Raw genomic sequence first — 13,349 nt, forward strand, 5'->3', positions numbered from 1 at the left:
GCTCTAGAAAGACATTTGGTCCCCTCTTAACTCCTCAATGGATTTTGCCATCACCACGTCCTCAGGCAGAGAGTTCCACAGTCTCACTGCTCTTACAGTAAAGAACCCTTTTCTGTGTTGGTGATGAAACCTGCTTTCTTCTAGACGTAGCAGATGCCCTCTTGTTACCGTCGCAGTCCTTGGTATAAACAGATCATGGGAGAGATCCTTGTATTGTCCCCTCATGTATTTATACATAGTTATTTGATTGCCCCTTAGCTGTCTTTTTTCCAGAGTAAATAATCCCAGTTTTGATGCCTCTCTGGGTATTCCAGTCCCTTCATTCCATGTATTAGTTTAGTTGCCCTTCTTTGAACCCCCTCCAGCACTGTAACATCTTTCCTGAGCACCGGTGACCAGAACTGTACGCAGTATTCCATGTGGGGCCTGACAAGTGCCTCATATAGTGGGAGGATAATGTTCTCGTCCCTCGCCCCTACACCTCTTTTAATGCACCCCAAGACTTTTTTAGCTTTTGCAGCAGCTGACTGACATTGATTGCTCCAGGTAAGTCTGCAGTCCACTAGTACCCCCAGGTCTTTCTCCATATCAATTTTCCTTAGCAGTACCCCATTTAGTGTATATTGGTGACATCCATTTCTCCTGCCCATATGCAGAACCTTACATTTATCAACATTGAACTTCATTTACCATTTTTCTGCCCAAGCCCCCAGCTTATCTCGGTCTGTTTGTAGCCGCACATTGTCCTCTGTTGTATTAATTATCTTGTATATTTTTGTGTCATCTGCAAATATTGATATTTTGCTGTGCAGCCCCTCTATCAGGTCGTTGATAAATATATTGAACAGAATGGGACCTAGTACTGAGCCCTGTGGCACCCCGCTAGCGACAGTGGCCCAATCAGAGTATGGACCGTTTATTACTACCCTCTGCTTTCTATCTCTGAGCCAGTTCTTTACCCAGATACACGTTTTCACCCAGTCCGAGCGGTCTCATTTTATATATCAGTCCAGATATACGAGATCAATAGGCTCTCCCAGGTCCAGCCTAAAAGTTACTTCATTGTAGAAGCTGATCAGATTGGTCTGACATGATCGACCCCTCATGAACCCATACTGGTGAGGGGTTATACTGTTGTTCTCCTTGAGAACAACAATTGTTCTCAAGAACTTATCCCCCCTGTGAGATTTGCAGGTTTCGTCTTCCCATATTATATCTGGATAATTAAAGTCCTCATGATAATTACTTCGTTGCGGTTTGACACCTCTTCTATCTGTCTTAATAGTAAGGTTTCAGTTTCTTCTGTTGCTTTTGGTGGTCTATAGAAAACCCCCATCAGTATTTTGTTATTTTTTTTCTCGCTGTATTTCTACCCATAGAGATTCCACGTGTTCATCTCCTGCCCCTATATCCTCCCGTAGCCTCGGCATTAAGTACAATTGATGTACAGACATACGCCTCCCCATTTCTGGTTTCCACAGTCTCTTCTGAAGAGATTGTAACCTTGTAAATTCAACGCACAATTGCACTTATCATCAAGCCATGTTTCCGTTATTCCAACTATATCGTAGTTTTCATCAGTCATTCTCGCTTCAAGCTCACCCACTTTGCCGATCAGACTTCTTGCATTCGTAACCATACAATTTATACTGTTGTTTTTGTTCTTTAAATTCATTTTGCTACTAATGGTACTATTGGCTGTTCTGCCAGTTCTAACTGTACTAACCCCACTCACTGCTCGACGTCCTAGAACATTATGTGTGTCACGTTCTCTAGTTCTCACTTTGTCCTGGGCATTACCAGTTTTCCTGAACATCTGAATCAGTTTCCTGACAGTTTGTGTGCTCACTAGCTAGCTTCCTGGGTATTCTTCATTGAAAGCCTCAGCCACCTCACGTGAACGTCTGTTACAGACTATCAGGATGATCTCAGTTCTGTCCTGAATTGTTGACAGGATCTTATGAAAAAGTATGCAATTAGTGTTTTCTAGATCATAAAATACAACATACGAACTTTATTAATACGCAACATGACATCATCCATAACTTGAAAATGTTTGCAGGTATTGAAAAAAATGAATGCGCCTTTAACTTTCCAGTGAAATCCTACCCTTAAAGGCAGAGGCATAAGTTGTTGCTCCTGGGCCCCAATGCAAAACCTGTAACAGAGCCCCCAACTATAATGCTTTTTTCATACCGTGCTTCCCTGAAAATAAGCCCTAGCTACACTACAGGGGAAAAAAAGCAATACTCATCTAGTAGCCAGCGTTCAGGTCCCTCACGCTGGGCTGCAGCACTGCTGCAGGCTGCTGTGTGGTCCTGAACGCTGACAGAGCATTTCTTCCTGGTAGCGGGGCTTGAATACCCCGCCTCCAGCAAGAGATTGCTCTGATGGTTCATCAAGTGCCATGTCAGCCAGTCAGAACCATCGCTCGATTGACCAATCACAGCCATTCAATGATGTCATTCAATGAATGGCTGTGATTGGTTAATTGAGCGCCAGCTCTGATTGGCTGACACACGCTCGATGAACCAATCAGAGCAATTGCTTGCTGCAGACTGGGTATTTAAGCCCCGCTACCAGGAAAAAAATGCTTTGTTGCCATTCAGAAGTGCACCGAAGCCTGGAGATCAGCGCAAGGGACCCGATCACTGGCTACTGTGTGAGTATTATAAGACACCCCCCAAAAATAAGACACTGTGCCTCTTATGGAGCAAAGACTTATATAAGACAGTGTCTTATTTTCGGGAAACCGCGATAGTACTGGGCTCCCTATATGGAGAAGAGAGGCCTTATGGGCCCACTAAGGCTCCTGGGCCCGGGTGTATCTCTTTTTGTTCAGAAGATATTCCAGCTGCTTCTAACTTTTGAATCACCATGTACTTTGTTTGAAATTTCAGAGGTCTACAGGAAGGTGAACTGGCAGTTTAGGCATTATAATCCTGCTAAAGTTTGAAATTTACAAGTATTTTACAAATTCAACTTAGAAGTTACAGCAATAAAATATGAATGTTATCATCAGAAACAGGGATTCAGAATGAAACTAATAGTCCTTGGAGCTACCGGACAGACGGGTGTACCGCTAGTAAACCAAGCCCTGCAGGATGGACATGAAGTAACGGCTCTTGTAAGAAACGTCAGCAAAGTGACCATCCAGCATGAGAAACTTAAGGTACTTTATACTCTCTAATCACAATTACCTACAGTAGGTAGAATTCCATTATTACTGGTGAAGATAGATAGATAGATAGATAGATAGATAGATAGATAGATAGATAGATAGATAGATAGATAGATAGATAGATAGATAGATAGATAGATAGATAGATAGATAGATAGATAGATAGATAGATAGATAGATAGATAGATAGATAGATAGATAGATAGATATAGGACATTTGCAGGGCTGGATTATAAAAATCTGCAATCCTCACATAGAGCATTACAATGCTGTTCTCTGGTGAAGTATATCAGTCCACTAACATCTGCATCTTTTCTAGGTAGTAGAAGCCAATATATTTTTGGCAGACTCATTAGCCGAACATTTCGGAGGACATGATGCAATTATATCTTGTCTGGGATTCCCATATAAAATATTCTCATCAATAAGTGGTTACACGGACTCCATGACAGCCATTGTGAGTGCTATCCGACAGACCGGGGTGAACCGGATGGTGACCATGACGTCTTGGTACACAGACAGTATGTATCTACAGCATAATCCTATTTTTCTCTGTTGTTGCTCTACAAACAAGGTAAATTATCGACAAAACTTCTTAGGGCCTATGTTGGACCAAGAACAGACGGTCCTGGAAGGTTGTGGATTATTACTATTAGAGATGAGCGAGCATACTCGCTAAGGGCAATTACTCAAGCGAGCATTGCCCTTAGCGAGTACCTGCCCGTTCGGAAGAAAAGATTCGGGTGCCGGCGGGGGGCGGGGTGCGGCGGGGGAGAGCGGGGAGGAAAGGAGGGGAGATCTCTCTCTCCCTCTCTCTGCCCCGCTCCCTCCTGCTCACTTCCGCAACTCACTGCTTCCCCGCGCCAGCAGCCGAATCTTTTCTTCCGAGCGGGCAGGTACTCGCTAACGGCAATGCTCGCTCGAGTAATTGCCCTTAGCGAATATGCTCGCTCATCTCTAATTACTATGGATTTCTGCGCTGAAAACCTGCAACATTTTTTGCAAAATTCGATTCATTTATTGTAAAAATATATTAATGCAGAAACGGAAACCTTGAACAAGGAATGCTTCTATTTATTAAATGGGTTGGAGGACATTAGTTCTATTCTTGCAATTGACTTACAATGCCATAATATAACAAAAACAGTAAAACAGTAAGGCCTTATTTACATGAGAGGTTTAAGGGCGAGCACCCACTGGCGTTTCCCGCGTTTTTTCCGCCCGTTTTCCGCGGCGTTTTTCGCGGCGTTTTCGCTGCGTTTTCGCGGCTTTTCTATTAATTTCCATGGAGAAAAATAAGGACACATATGCAACTGACAGCTCCTATGTTAAAAACGCAAACGCAACGCAAAAAAAACGCCAGTGGACAGGAACACATGTTATCTCTATGCCTGTGCAGGAAAAAACGCAAAACGCAAAACGCAAAACGCAGGTAAAAAAACGCCAGTGGGTGCTCGCCCTAAGTGTGTGAAAAACTGACCAATTTTAACACGAGGGTATGACATCCATATGACATCCATATACCTTGCGTGTGTCTGTTTTTTGCATCCATGTCTTGATCCATGTGTCATTCATTTTTTTTCTCTTGCGCAAAACCCTTTTTGTAGAGTTGCTTAGCAATAATCAGTGAAAATGGAGCACACACAGATGTCCTCCTTGTGCACTTCCTTTTCTTTCTTTTTTTGCACACCCATTCAATTGAATGGGTGACTGTCCTCAGAGATGTTGAACCAGAATGGGACATGCTGCAATTATTTACAGTCCATGTTAAAATAACGTCTGTATAGCCTTCAATCAGAATGCCTTTAGACGTCAGACAGTGGATTGGAAAGGGTTAAAGTTTAACGTTTAGATTCTCACGATCCAGAGATAATCTGAACAATAATCTTCACTGTAATAGGGTCCTAATACCTCTATAAATAACATACTGTTTATGTTAAGATCTGGTTAGTAACACACATGGCAGGTTTCAAGGCACTTTTTCGAGCAACAGCCAGCAGTGGATAAAAAACACATAGGTTAAGTTTAAAGGAAAGACTGAGTCAGGAAATGTAACGTTTCTCCTTAGGGAGAGCACCTGGAAGGTGTAAGGAGACTTATAAGACCATCCATGCTCCTCTGGGGAATATGCAAATAAAAAGATGGAACAACACCTCTACAGTGCCACCTATTGGAAGGAAGCATAGAGGAGCAAGTCAATGTCAGGCCTTTTAACAAGCCTTGTAACAATAACTGGGAATATAAGCCAAAGCCAAAATCTTCTCCAAAAGGAAAAGATAACCATGCACAGACAGCTGTTTCAGAATGATCGCCCCTCATTAGGGTGCAGCAGGTTTCTGGCATGGCTGGGTGAGACCTATAGAGGTGTGTTAGGAATGGTATTGTTTCTTCTTAGAAAAAGAATACTCTGGGAAATATGCAAATGTGAAGATAAAACATTGCCTCTGCAGTGCCACCTATTGGAAGGCGGCATTCCTGCAAGTCAAAGTCGACCCAAGTCTATAGGTCTCTCACTAGCCAAGCCAGAAATCTACTGCACACTGATGAGGGGCAATCACATTGAAACAGCTGTCTGTGAATGGTTATCTTTTCCTTCTGGAGAAGATTCTGGCTTTGGCTCATAATTCCCAGTTATTGTTACAAGGCTTGTTAGAAGGTCTAACATTAAAAAACAGTATTAAAAGACTGATAATACTTTTTTTTAATGTTTGGCTTGTGTCCTTTCGGCTTTTTTGTCTTGATCATCTGGATTGTCTCACAAACAGATATTGGGCTTATTTACTAATACTGTCTAAAAGTTAGTGTAAGCATCACACAGCCATTACCTTCTTATTCCGTCCTCCATTTCTGACATTTCCTCACATCACTAATTTCCAAGATTATTTTCCAATTGTAATAAAACATTTACCACAATTTCCTGCTCTGTGCTTCCTTCTGTCTCTTCCCTCTTAGTGCTGCCCTGCTATTGGTCAGCAATCTGATCTCAAGAGATAAAGAGAAAAAAGAGCCATCGCTGGTCATTCCTACTGAGCAAGCCCGACCGGTAGCGCTGGAATGACTATAGGACGCATCCATAGGCAACCTGTGAATAAACACATCTGAAGCGCTAGGAGAAGATTATGGTTTAAAGACCTACAGACACAAAATCCAGAGTAAACTTAAACTTTAATAACATTTGATTAGCTTTCATAGAACAGCTACTTTACATAATACCCCTTCAAAGTGCACCTGTTGTTTCACAGGACTTTTCAGAATAAGCTACCATGTGTGTGCAATTAATGAATAATACTATTTCTGGTCATTACATAACCTGTATTTTACATTTTTCATCAGTTTTCCACTAATTCTCAGTCTTCACTGAGCAGGTAGTTGGATATTAACTGTTATGATATCTCCCATGCACTTCACACATAGAAGATCAGGATATATTCTCGATCTCTCTGTACCATAAGTATATACACATAAGTAACAGCATCATGGAGGACAATGTACAGCAGTACTGAGCAGTGTAGAGGTGATTTCAGTAGCTATGACAAAGTAAACATTTATGATTAGATGCAGCCACATCTGTGTGAGTCTCTCTTTTTCCCTCTCCCTCTGTAGCAACTTTATCCTCTCGCCTCCCTGTTGCAAAGACAGTATGGGCAGCATGATACAATACTCACCCCACTTCCTGTAATCCAACTTGGTGCCTCTGTTACTACAGACATGACAACATGCAGTGGACAGAAAATTAGTAAGAAGGGAGACCTTTAGTGCTTGACAGTGTTTTTTTGGATAATATATATACCAGTGAGGGTGAACCTTTTAGAGACCGAGTGCCCAAACTGCAACCCAAAATCTATTTATTTATTGAAAAGTCCCAACACATCAGGGGGCGGGGCTTATTACGGCGTATGATTTTACCTCCATTGTTATAAAAAGCAAAGGTCTGTTTCAAAATAGACAGGGTGCAGATTTTGACTGCTTTTTGGATGCGGAAATGCTGCAGAATTTCCCACGGAAATTTCCACTGAGGACATTCTGCAGCATTTCCACCACATGTAAACATACCCCAGTAGTAATAGTGATTCCCCTAGAGTGGCCCCAGCGGTAATAGTGACCCCCACAGTGGCCCCAGTAATAATAGTGACCTCCACGGCGGCCTCAGTAATAATAGTGACCCCCACAGCGGCCCAAGTAATAATAGTGACATCCCACAGTGGCCCCAGTGGTAATAGCGAAGCCCCCACCGTGGCCCCAGTGGTAATAGTGACCCCCCACAGTGGCCCCAGTGGTAATAGTGACCCCTCACAGCGGCCCCAGTGGTAATAGTGACCCCTCACAGCGGCCCCAGTGGTAATAGCGACCCCTTACAGCGGCCCCAGTGGTAATAGCGACCCCTCACAGCGGCCCCAGTGGTAATAGCGACCCCTCACAGCGGCCCCAGTGGTAATAGCGACCCCTTACAGCGGCCCCAGTGGTAATAGTGACCCCTCACAGCAGCCCTAGTGGTAATAGTGACCCCTCACAGCAGCCCTAGTGGTAATAGTCACCCCCCATAGCGGCCCTAGTGGTAATAGTGACCCCCCACAACGACCCAGTAGTAAATAATGTCCCCCTGAGACCGTTAAACTTACCTACTCCTCCTTGTTGAAGCACCACTGCTCCTCTGCTTAGCGCTGTTGCTGGTGCTGATCCCAGGTGCACACTGTGATGTCAGATTGTGCTGCTGGATGCCTCCTCCACCTTCCTCTCGTGGAGCCAAGGAGGAGATGTCAGGGGAGGAGGATCCCAGATGCACACTGACATCATAGTGTGCACCTGGGATCAGCACCGCTGAGTGAAAACCGGCAGGGAAGCCGCGTCACCCCAGCTGGTATTCACTGCCGTGGTGAGCAACCGCCTGTGCGCGTGCCAGCAGGGAGGGCTCTGCGTGCCATAGCTTCGCCACCACTGATATATACTGCATATCCAGTGGGTGGTACAGAAATTGGTACGTAGAAATGTAGAAAGTGTGGGCTGTGTTTTGTATCTTTCAGTTTAAGGGTGCATGAATGGGTGAAATGTGCTGCAAATCTGCATGAAAATCCATGTAAAATCTGCACCAAACAATGTGATTTTCAACATGAATTTTGGTGCAGATTCTTTCTGCTGAGGAAAACCCACAGCAGATCCACCATGTGTGAACATGTACTAAGGTAAATTATTTTCTTGCCAACAGCTAGTTCGGGACAGAATGCCAACTTCTTCGTGAGGAACCTTCTTCTACCACTAATTAAAAGTGTCCTCACAAACATGCTTGAGATGGAAAAATATCTAGAAGACGAATGTTCTGATCTTAACTGGACTGTCGTAAGACCACCAGGACTTCAAAATACACCAGTAACAGGTAGGTATTCGTATTATACATATATTTGTAAAATGACTAGACTGAACTGATCTCAAGTCCAAACCCAAAAGTTTAAGTGTATCTGTGACCAATTGATGAGGTTTAGGCGAAATCCATATCTGAGCTAGCAGTTTTGTTTTCTGGTTCCATTATGGAAGCAGGAAAAGGGAATCCCCGTGATGAATGGATCCATATCATAATGGAACCAAACTGTACCTAACAGACTCATTGAGTCCTTGCAGAAGTCTTGGTGCCATACAGGAATAAATTCGCAGCATGTCCTAACTTTCTGCGATATCGCCCATCGTTTTCAATGGGAGAACTCCGCGTTCCTCTGCTGCAGCTGTGACAGCCGTGGTGGGGAATTCCTTCATCCCCGCTGTTTCCACGTGAAAAAGCCTCGCATCCACGTGTATGAAGGAGCCCTAAAGGGTTTAAAGTGAGGATCTGTCTGAGGGATCCTGCACATGGCCATACCACAAGACCATACTACCTCCAAGTTGTACAGAGCCATAATACAGCTCCCATAGACATGCATGTAGCATTACTAGGTCTCCTTTTGCCTCTCATTTTATACAAGGCATACAAGGCTGCTTTTGTCAATTCCCCTATGGTGTTCAACGGAAAAGAAAATGGTAGCAAGCTCTTTAAGCTGGCATGCTTATGGAAGCATTCTTGAGTTATATAGCAAATATTAGCAGAGGCGTCGCTGCTGCCCGAGTCATGTGAACATAAGCAAAATTAGAAAAAAAATAAAGTAGTAAACATAGAAAAAGTCCCAAATTAAAAAAATATCTACTAAGAAAAATTACCATAAAAAAAGCACAAAACAGCTTGCGCAACAAAAAAAGCGAAGCAAAAATTACCGTACATATAGCCCCTTACTTGCGAACAGCTTTCGTTCCAGGCGCCGGTTCGCAAGTACATTTGTTCGTATATCCGAACAAATGGTTTTATGGAGGGGATTGCGGGTGGATCTCGCTCCATACAACGTCGGGTGCCGGCTGTTCTTTCAGCGGGCACCCAGCGTCAGCAGTTCCGGCAAGTCGTGCCACTTGTCAGAAATGTTAACACTTTAAATGCCGCTGTCGGAATAGACAGCGGTATTTAAAGCGTTAACAGATCAGAGGAGCAGCGCGGCTCGTCGGAACTGCTGCCGCCGGGTACCCGTTGTAAGAACAGCCGGCACCCGACATTTGGGGGTCCCGTACGGCATTCCACGATAAGATTGCGGGACGCTGTGCAGTTGCTAGGCAGCCGGGGGCCTTCTGAAAGGCCCCAGGGCTGCCTATGCAGAGCGCCTATCAAACGCACTCTGCATAGGCAGCCCTAGGGCTTTTCAGAAGGCCCCGGCTGCCTAGCAACCACACAGAGTCCAGCGATCTGACCGGACAGGTTTGATAGCAGCCTGCCCGGTCCCTGCACAGTATGATGTCATGCCATAGCATGACATCATACTGTGCAGGACAGATTGTTCGTATCTTGCGAAGTTCGTAACTTGAACGTTCACAAGTAGGGGACTATCTGTATTTCGTTTGACTACCAACAAAAGATGGTCCGAAGACCTTTTCTTTGGTAATACAAGTATTTACTAAATTAGACATATCAGGAGAGGTGACACGTAATTTTGATGTGGTAATGGCGAATTCGATGAAAGCATTTAACATCGGCCTGGACGCCTTTCTTGAGCGATACAATATTACATGTTATAGTCACTGACTACTTCAGAAGGGTCGGTGATCCGGGGATTATTCCGATTGTTAGATTGGAATTTTTTTCCCTTAAATGAGGAAAATTGGCTTCTACCTTATTGGTTTTTTTTTACCTTCTTCTGGATCAACATTGCAGGTTAATAGGCTGAACTGGACGGACACAAGTCTTTTACTGTCTAACATGCTATGTGGGTCTTGGCACAAGAACTTAAGAGCTAAATACTTTTTTCTATCTTACAGACAAAGAAATATTGACCCACGAAGGATATTTTGTCCCAGATGAAAGAGGTTACCCAATAACCAACACAGTATCGCGAGCAGACGTTTCGCGCTTTATGCTCTCTACTCTTAATGACAACCAATGGACTAGGAAGATAGTTGCCATGTGTTGTAAATAATTGGAAAGAATATGGGGTGGTATATTCATTTATATTGGCACAACCAAACATTTTAGAGTAAAACTATTTTTTAATGCGTTTTGGATTTTTACAGGTGATATGTGCCACTTAACCACATGGCGCGCTAATAGAAATGGGAATACAAGCATAGAGTTCGAACACTGACAAACTATTTCACATATGATTATATGTCCCTGGGAATGCTCAAATATATAATTCCAACCTTAATTTACCTAATGTAATGTTACTGCACACATGGAGAGACCTGTCAATCAGCGCCTGGAGGGAGCAGGGCAGTTGGGGGAGTGGGGATGGCATATACAATTATGCATGACCTTCATCAGACTCATCTCTGATCCGCCACTGAAAAACTTAAAAAGTCCCATTTTTACAGCCTCTTAACCGATAGCTCCATTCAGACAGCAGTAATTGTAAGCCAAAACCAAAAGTGGGTCAAAAATAGAGAAGAGATGCAAATGTTTCCATTAGGCCTCCTTCACACAGGCGACAAAGTCATGCGATTTTGTAGCATTGCTACAATGCTACAGATCGCATGTATGAGAAGCCCATGTTTTCCTATGGGTTCCTCCACACATGCGATATTTTGTAGCATATTACAAAACGACACAAAAATCTCACAGGTCCCACTATATGCACGCGGCTCGTGAGGTTTTGTAGTCCATATTTCCCTATGGAGCCTTCCTCTCTGTTGCATCGCATGAAAATGCAATTTTCGTGTGATGCGATGCAACTTTGACAGTAGGAAATCCTACTGTCAAACCTAAAATTTAAGCCCTGGCTGCAGAAAAAAAATACACATTCATCACCTGTCCTGCGCTGTCAGCCCAGCCACATCTTCTCCTCCTCTGGCTGGGGATTCAAAAATCCTCGCCTCCTTGAAACGCTGGCTGTGATTGGCTAAGCGTTAGCCAATCACAGCCAGCGCTTCCAGGAGGCAGGGATTTCTGAATTCCTGGCCAGAAGAGGAGAAGATCACTGCCGGGGACCCGGGGAGAAGGTGCGGTCAGGCTGACAGCGCGGGACAGGTGATGTATGTGTGTTTTGTTTTTTTTCTTCTTCAGCTGCAGCTTATTTTCGGGGAAGGGCTTATATTTCAAGCCTCCCCCGAAAAACCTTGCATGTGTTGGTACAAAGTCACAGTATCACCGCGATATGTTGCAGCAATGTCACCCGGACCAGAGATGCCGTGTCACCCGTGTGAACGAGGCCTTATACTTTTCTTTGTAGGTTCGATGTTTTTGGACCCATCAAATACTGATTTTTGAATGCAGCCTGTAGGTGTAAGTGACACACCGCTCAAATTAGTGTGTCTGTCACTAAAACACGCTGGCCATAGGTATAGAGGGTTACGGAACTTGACAGGTTCTCTTTATAGGGTAAGGGCTATCAACACTCGTTTCCAGGAACCAATCAATGGCAATATTTGAAAATATTAATAAAATAAATTGTTGAACGTTTTTAAAATTGTATCTGATGGTATATATACTTAACGGACACTTACTGAATGGTATATTGGGTCATTTCAAAAATATAAAGAGTGCCAAGAACTCACAAAAAAACGTTTCCCTGTCTCTCCTGGGCGTTAGTAAGAGTGACAATCTATTTCTTCTGTTGCATCGATAGCATAAACAGAAGCACTGCTATATATTCAGCAGACAACTCTTCATTAGTAAAAGAGAAGTATTACAAGTTTGTGTGTACCATTTTGGCATACATATAACTTTTTGATCACTTTCTATTCAACTTTTTAATCTTTTGATGTGAAACCTTAGAAGAGAGGAAGTTTTTAAACTTAATATTTTATTTTTTGCAATCTTTTTTGGTCCCCCTAGGGAACTTGAACTAACAATTGATCATTTGATCTCTTATAGAATATACTGCAATAGATTAGTACTGCAGTATATTGTACTTTTTGCAGGCATTCTATTAAGCCCTGTCATAGTCATGGTTTAATAGGTAAAAATCCATGTCGCCCTTCAGAAGTCCCCAGGCTGCCGTGACATCCAAATGGCACCTTCTTATATTGTTGCAGAAAGACAGAGGGAGCCCCCTCCCTCTATCAGGCCACTTAAATGCCACTGTCAGAATTAGCAGTGGCATCTAAATGGTTATTTGTCAGGATCAGAATATTTTCCAAGCCCCACACACATCCAACATACATGTCAAGGGGTTAACAGCACTAACAATAATACAATGTTGCTTATTATTGGACTGTTGTTAACGCCTCTTCTGTGACTTCACTCCATTTTATTTGTTTCCTTCTGTAGAATTATGTAGAAGGGAAACTAAACTTCATTATTAACCACTTAAGGCGGGGCAGATAAAGAGTGCCTGGCCACCCCTCTTCTACCAATGACAAAAAGGCATATAGCAATGAAAGGCTTGGGATCCTTCCTTAGCTGACTGCCTGCCATAACAGCTCATATGCTCCACACAGTTGTATTTGAGGGGCACAGACTGGGTGACAGAGAGTACCTTATCTCTGTCTAACTGCTTAGATGTTGCGGTTGTTATAGACTGCATCTAAGGGATTGCAAGGCTGGTATCAGAGTTATCTATGATCCAGGCCATTTCAGCAGGATGTCAACTATATATTGCAGCCAACACCCACTGCTAATGGCCTGGGCACAGCTTCTGTGCATTCATACCTCAGTAAATGTATGTCT

The 13,349-nt window shown here is 43.4% G+C and overlaps 1 protein-coding gene across 1 annotated transcript; it reads left to right on the plus strand.

Moving 5' to 3' along the window:
* The first annotated feature begins 3,025 nt into the window (after window positions 1-3,025).
* LOC136573661 (flavin reductase (NADPH)-like) lies at window positions 3,026-11,520 on the plus strand. The gene is made up of 4 exons (XM_066574920.1): window positions 3,026-3,172; window positions 3,501-3,702; window positions 8,385-8,552; window positions 10,505-11,520. Exons 1-4 carry the CDS (start codon window positions 3,038-3,040, stop codon window positions 10,660-10,662), a joined length of 663 nt encoding a protein of 220 aa, XP_066431017.1. The 5' UTR covers window positions 3,026-3,037; the 3' UTR covers window positions 10,663-11,520.
* Window positions 11,521-13,349: the final 1,829 nt, after the last annotated feature.

The sequence above is a fragment of the Eleutherodactylus coqui genome, chromosome 7 (genome assembly GCF_035609145.1).
Source record: "Eleutherodactylus coqui strain aEleCoq1 chromosome 7, aEleCoq1.hap1, whole genome shotgun sequence".
Classification (NCBI taxonomy): Eukaryota; Metazoa; Chordata; class Amphibia; order Anura; family Eleutherodactylidae; genus Eleutherodactylus; species Eleutherodactylus coqui.

Bases quoted from the DNA above. Each gene is read 5' to 3' on its own strand.
- LOC136573661 (XM_066574920.1), top strand. From the start codon at position 3,038: ATGAAACTAATAGTCCTTGGAGCTACCGGACAGACGGGTGTACCGCTA. The intron at 3,173-3,500 runs GTACTTTATACT...CATCTTTTCTAG, and splicing joins TCCAGCATGAGAAACTTAAG to GTAGTAGAAGCCAATATATT. The intron at 3,703-8,384 runs GTATGTATCTAC...TCTTGCCAACAG, and splicing joins GACGTCTTGGTACACAGACA to CTAGTTCGGGACAGAATGCC.